Genomic DNA, 7500 nt, shown 5'->3' with positions numbered 1-7500 from the left:
TGGCCCTTATATGTTAATTGCAATTTTCACATTTCTCCCCGTATCAATATATGTTGTATTAGAAATGTTGTTGTTGTATTATAAGCCGTACATTTTACACTTGAAGTCGCTTTAAGCTGGCTAAGCCGCGTTGAAATCACCTTTTTGTTGTTTTTACTTTAGTTAAAACAATATTTAAGTTAACAATTTATAATGATTTCCCTTGTTTTTGATCCACAGAAAATAAATATATAATTGGAAATCATTTAAGTAATTAAATAGTTTTCTTTTCTTGTGTACAGTACCTAACAATGCCTTAATGTTCCTTCATTCTGAGATCCACGCAACATACTGTTATTTATTAATCATCGACAATTACGCTGAGATTATTAAGCACGTGTGGCAATTATTATGTTGCACAAACTGCTTAATAATATTGTGCATCAAACGGTATAACACGTTTTATAGAACACACACCGGGTGTGGTTAAACTATTTATTGTGTTTGTTTTCTCATTACTCGTTCATATGTTCAAGAAATAAAGATAAAATAATAACCTTTTATAAAGTATGTATAGCACCTACAATTTTAATAATGATCGAACAGTAATGATCATGCATTTGATATAAAATCTGTGTAAACTCTTAAAAATTACGTCCATTCCATATGTACAACACGCTTTGTTTGTCGGACAAAATGGCGGCCAGATAAGCGTTGCTGAGGGGTGTGTGAAAAATCGATATCTGATTGGCTGATCGACAAAATTTGGGCGGAGTTGGCGACTGGTCAATTGTATCGTCAATTCAAAATTGTTTGTTATTGAGATTACTGATATTGATATGTAGCGAATTATTTTGAAATAATTTATTCAATTAGAAAGTTATATAAGACGTATCGTGAAAAATCAGGGCTTAATGCATCTGCATCAAAGAGTGGTCTGCCACCTGTATTGTACGCACATGCATTGACCGATCCAGGTCGGCAGTTTCGTCTTCAGTGTATGTATGTTTATAATATTCTTTTTTAAAACAGAAAATGCAACAAAAGCGAACACCATCGCTACACAGTTTTACTAATCTCTTCTTTCAATTTAACAGCATTAAATCAGTTATTAAAATTTATTTAAGTAACTGACTTGGAATAAGCTTAGTATCTAAATGTTCAAGTAGTAACGGTAGAGCAGTAATAGCGAACAGTCGAGAACAAAATGTATCATATTTGATAGCTTACATATAATGAACGGAAAATATGTTTGGAATTATTTAGTCAATACAAAAGATGCTTCGATTAATTATAGATCATTGAGGTATTGATTTTAAACTTAAGCGAATTTGTAATCTCTTTTAAACTTGTTTATTTGAATGAAAATGTATGATGTTACTGTTTATTAGCGAGAGTGTTCAGTGATTACTCTGGGTTGTGCGCGATTCAGTCGGATTTAAAACCCCGGAGCATTGGTGTAGAATATATTTAGATTATCTTGTCAACCAATAAACAATTATTCACCATGCTTTTTTAAAAATAAAAACATTTACACGCTTATTAATTAACTCTACATATGTGCTTCTTCAATGCCACTAACCCATAGTGATATTCGGTGTAATTTATTTCACGAGTCTGTCTTCCAAGTGTGAACAGTAACGTAATGGTTCATTTTAAAAAGACTCTTCTTCGAAGTTTTTGTGGTATGTATCAGCATCAGAAATGTGTAACACTTTATAAAGAATATGTTTGGTGGCACATATGGTCATTATAAGTTCATCATTTTATCATAAAACGCTGCATCAGCATCAGTACTGTTCTGGCTAGGGGCATACTAGGCGTGAACACAATCCTTTAAACATGTTTCGTGTGTGCACAAATGTCCTGTTATGTTCTCTAGATGTACACTCACGTGGTAATGTGTACAAGTACTGTGATATCTTGTGGCATGATGTTGCACTTATATGATTCACTTGTAGAGTTGCGATCTCAGCAAAACAGTTTAAGTATGTTAAGTATGTCCTACTATTGCGTAGTACAGTTTCATGTTAGATGATAGTTAAAGTAATCATTAAAAAATATTAAAAATTAAAATAATTTGTATTTATTTATTAATGTTGGTAAATTAACAATCACAAAAACAAACTTAATATGTAGGATCATGATCTCCATGTTGTAATAATTTTTTTATCACATACCTGTATACTTACCCTTTTCCTGTAAGTATCATGCCGGTGAATTGCGTTCAAAAGTTAAAGAGACATACAATTCCCCTATTAAAGTGATATTATGAGCAACTAACAATATATCGGGGTCTATCGCAACCGTTGTTTATTTGTGTTTGTTTTTTTTCATATCTTATACACTTATATTTGTAAATGCAGCATCAACATACTAAAACAATATCCCGGAAAGAGAAAAAGAATGCATTTAAATATAAACCGTCCTTTCGTGTTGACAACTGACGACAGAAATGATTCGATGTACAATGTAAATCGAAATTTAGTTTTAGTGCAGATTCGTTCATAAGACACACGAACACTAACTCCTATCCTAATAAAAATACAGTTCCGCTCGGCTTATAGGACTGTGTTAGTCATGTAAAATATCGAATATAATATATATTTTTATACGCAACTGGTAGCAATATGAGTTGCAGATAATTGGTAAGTTACCACATTTTTACTAACTCTTTTGACCTGTTAATTCTTTTCAGCTCAATTCAACAGTGAAAAATGCCCATAATATCACTTTAAAATTAGGATGCTACAATGTATAGATACATGAAGTCGCTGATATGACATAAGTGGCATAATGTGTATCTAGTAGTACAGTCCTTTGATATATATTGTTGCAACTCATTGGATTTTAAATGGATGTTATATTTCTAAAACCTAACTCTTGCTACAAAATAAAATACTATAACGCAAACAGAAATGCTGGCTGGCTATACTGACCGCAATCGCTGTTAATATTCAGTATTTTTATGTCAAAGGTACCTTTTCAGAACTTGTATTAGTTTTTAAGTTGTTTAATTGGATGTTACAATTGGTTGAAAACTTAAAATATTCATATTCATAGTTCGCATTAAATTGACGACAAATAAGAAGACAAAAGAGCTATGCATTGTAAAATTTGCTTCAATGGGTGCTTCGCTTCGATATTCAGATCTGACAGTGGGTTTCATGTGGGTTATTTCAAAATGCAAGTTTACTCAACACGTAGTTAAAGTATGTTTTGAAGTTATCAGAAAGATACTCTTTATATAAATATTGAAACGTTTTTTGATTGCGTTCATAAGAATCGAAACACTAGCGGGCATCATGTAAATTCCATTTTGCGCATCTCGTTAATAAACACGTGAAAACAGCCGACATCAAATTCAATCCTTAATTAAAGTTTTCCATAATAACAGAGAAAACAATACGAAAAACATTTTTTCATATCAAATTAATGTGTGAAAAGTGCATATATGCGAACAAATCTAAAAGCGTCGTCCGCACATATCTGTTTTCCATAACGAGCTACATTCAATGATTATTTATACGAATTGATCAAAACTCGTCACAGCGTTTCCATAAGAACATTATTGGTTACACCGTAAGTTATTTGATGTGTCTAGTGGAGTTTACATGAACATGTAAATCATGCACCATATTGAATCGAATCTATTATTCCTGCAGCATACAAGGTTGAAAATTCATACTCAATTTCTTTTATTTTTTGATAAACATCCTTTACTCCAACAAAACAAGCAATATCATAATCTCCGACGCAAGCTTAGTCTACGAAGGTCAGACGATCTTATTGGCGTTGCTGTTGTTATTGTTGTAAAGAAATTTCCATAGCAAATGCGTCTGGAAATTTATCAAATAAAGTAAAATATACGAGAGAAAAAAATCTTGTTTTTAATTCACGTACGCATACTGTCTTATTATTATTAATATACTGGTTCAATAATCATGCATGGCCACGAAGTTGAGCTTCAGATAGCTCTATTAATTAAATTCATATTGGCCTTATAAATTGGCCAAGGACAACATTATGAACGCAAGGTCGCAAAACGACGACTACATCAAAGATTTCAAATAACTAAGAAAAGTATTAATTTCAGTTTCCTGATCAAGATTAGACCCGGCTCCTGGGGGCACGTGCATTTACCCTAGTTCGCCTAAAAGCTAATGCTGTTTATTCGCATTAGGTATAAATTTGAAAATAAGAAAATTAAAAATATGCGCTGTTCCTTGGCTGACCAGTTTAAAAGGCAACACTCAGTGAGAGGTTGTGTGGAGGATGGAGGTAGGGGTGCACACATACAACCAACACGCCCGAAAATTGTGTACACGAATAAAAAACCAGGGTGTTGCCCTTGAAGAGTATGCATTTAAGGCGGTGAATTGTGTGACACTAGTGCCTTAATATTCACAGATTATACAAACAGATCCTCTAACGTAATCACGATATTGCTGTACAGTTAAGCTTTAAGATTTGGGTTATTTGTCTGCATGTTAATATGCTATAGGGGGAGAATGTTCATACCACCAGTTTAAATTTGGCTAAATCTTTGAAAGAAGGGATACTCCATTTGGTATAAAGATGTAGTTGATTTCACAACTTAATCTTTGACACTAACTGCTATTTTTATTAGATCATTAACACAACCGGCTTGGGCCCCGGATAATTCAGAAGCATTTAAATCGACGACTCCCTGACCTTTCTAAGAAGATAAGTCGCTCGTTAGACTTTCGAAAAAATAAATTGAAAAGTTGTTTTGTGTTGTTTATTATATGTGTTATTGACGCTTAAAAGTCTAAAACTAATTAGCATATTCATCAAGTATATCTTGTGCATCTCGTATATGCCGCGCTTTTCTGTATCGGTTGTGGTTTTATTCGTATTCGCCGTGTGTTCTTCTCGTATTGGTCGAGTAATGGGATTTATTGGTGAGTTTCACATCGTCCGAGAGCGATGAAATGTATCGTGCAAGCAAACTAACGAGATTCACGTCAAATAGTATTGAATCAATTTATACTTGCGCGAATTGCTTAATGCCGTCGTGTGAAAGTGGATATGGTGTCCGCATAGCGACCAAGAGGTCACGGTTTCGATCCCCACTGTGGGAGCATTTTTAAATCACCCTTATAGACACCAAGAACTGGTTCTAGTCCCAGGAAACGGACTCGAGAGCGTTTCAATTAGGCCATAGGCTTTCGATACAATCGAACTAAAATAAATTGGTTTTAACTAACCTCCGCTATAAAAAGGCCCATTTCTAAGTTATCTTAAGTCTTATTACAACATATCGTGTAAACTAGATATAATATTTAGCTCGACTTGAAATTACGTACAACAATAAAATAGGAACGAAATTATCCATTAACATGCAGGAATGCGATACTTCACAGTCTATATACCAAGTGAAACGTAAACTGGGTGATTATAAACAAGAAATATCTTTAAAAAAAGATATACGGCGTTGATAGTTCAATGAATGAGATCAAGGATAGCGAATGTCTTTTCTGTGCAGTTCTTAGCTGCATCACACACAGTTCGGGATGTTACGCGGAGTTTTTCGCGGCTTATTTTACATTATTACATATTGCTGGTCATAAACCTATAGATACAAAACAGAAAAACAAAAGAAGAATGGAAGTGAAATTAAAACATATGAGTCAACCGGCCACAGTCGAAGTATCCGTATTTATAGGCGCGTTCTTCGAACAAATCTGTTTTAGTGGTTTGTCGGGCATTGCTATTTGATTCGATTATTAACAGTATCGAGAATCATCGCGCTCATGCTTAATACATTAGTTAAAATGGTGGAATAATTATTGTTAAATTAATCAAAAATAATATTTATCATTGTATTGTTGAAAACACATTAAGAATCTATTATTGACATACCATAATTATATTGCTGAACATCTTCATTTAACATATTTCTGGTCTAAAGAAAATTCCAGGTCACCTAGTTCACGGATAGCGTCTTTATTATATAACGATTATTTTACTGGCCGCGAACTCCGGTGATGACCTGTTGGCTGCGAATTGACCCGATACCTCGCGGGTTGAAATGCAATGCATTAAAGTGAGGCCTCGCTTCCACTGCTCTTTATACTTTTACATGTGAACATGTTGACAGGAATATGGAAGTAAGTACTAAATATGAGAACATAGCCTTTAAGTATAAACGCTTTTGCGCTGTTAATTCTCTGAAAATAAAAGGTGCACGCACAAACTGTATTGATGTCGAGAATTGGGTGTAAAACTGTTCTATCTATTAAGCCTTTTCATTAGAGATAAAATTGTTTCATGAAGTAAAACAGTATAATTTAAATCAATAGTCGTGGTTTATTCAAATTTTCTTATATATTATATACCAAGCAACTATCAACTAAACAGTTGATATACATAAACAATAATCAAACAAAATTGTCAATAGTATTATATTTTTATGAGGTTCATACTACATGTAATGTGATCATAAATTCTTCAGCCGATAACAATCAAATCCTGGGGAGCTTTATTCAAATTGAAAGTATTTCCAACTTCAAAAAATGACCTTGGAAATACCGATCCAAATCTAAAAAGAACATTAACACACTTTTTAGTAGTTTTTAAACCTGTAATTTAGGTCAAAAATCACTATAAACTTTCATTAATGTGTAAAAATGTGTAAAACATAATATCGTATTTCAGGATTGCTTTTCTTTCACGGAATGCAAAAACACGTTATTAACACCATTCATCAATATTTTTCATATTAACGCTGCGTAGATTGTTTATATATATATATATATATATATATATATATATATATATATATATATATATATATATATATATATATATATATATATATATATATACATATATATATGGTAGAAACATTTGTACATTACACCATTTACAACGAACAACTCTTGAACTAGACGCCTAAGCATATAACTCTGCGTATAAAAACAAACTAACGTCATTTGAATACTTAACCTTAAAAACAAACACGAATTATGAACGCCATAGTCTTATACAACAAACATGTGAAATAATTGTATTCAAATTAAAACAAACACGAATTATGAACGCCATAGTCTTATACAACAAACATGTGAAATAATTGTATTCAAATTAAAACAAATAACAATATTTGAAAAAGATTGTATACTAAATATAAAAGAAATCAAACTATATTATGATGTATTTATATACAGTTTCAATACCGTTCTTATCGTACATTTCTCTCAGCGTACATTGGTGACTAAGCCATTGGAATATTTATTTATGATCATTAAATTAGTGTTTATAAAAAAAAGCACATAGTTAATAACTTTCTAAAATTATACTTGCAATAAGGCAAACTGAAATAATATCAATATAATAGATATAGCAACGTTCATTCCATGCTTTAGAAAAAAAATTCCAAATTAAATCGGTATAGTTCAGTAATTAAAGTTATCGAAATGTAAACAATGTTTTTGATGTTTGTATTAGTCCGGAAGATCAAATGTTGCCGCTATTTCCTCACCGGTTGTTTGAAGT

At 32.3% G+C, this 7500-nt stretch overlaps 1 protein-coding gene across 3 annotated transcripts in view; it reads right to left on the bottom strand.

Annotated features, from left to right (window-relative positions):
• Nucleotides 1-6933: 6933 nt before the first annotated feature.
• Nucleotides 6934-7500, bottom strand: part of LOC127860523 (heat shock 70 kDa protein 12A-like) — a 13668-nt gene continuing 13101 nt past the window's right edge. For all 3 annotated transcript variants that reach the window (XM_052398635.1, XM_052398636.1, XM_052398637.1), the window contains one exon: nt 6934-7500. This exon is cut by the window's right edge and continues 871 nt beyond it. In XM_052398635.1, the coding sequence (XP_052254595.1) occupies nt 7449-7500 (52 nt within the window). In that variant the 3' untranslated portion in view covers nt 6934-7448.

This window comes from Dreissena polymorpha, chromosome 15 (assembly GCF_020536995.1).
Source record: "Dreissena polymorpha isolate Duluth1 chromosome 15, UMN_Dpol_1.0, whole genome shotgun sequence".
NCBI classification, from domain to species: Eukaryota; Metazoa; Mollusca; class Bivalvia; order Myida; family Dreissenidae; genus Dreissena; species Dreissena polymorpha.
The sequence above is the reverse complement of the archived record's forward strand: the minus strand, read 5'-3'. Positions and strand labels throughout refer to the sequence as shown.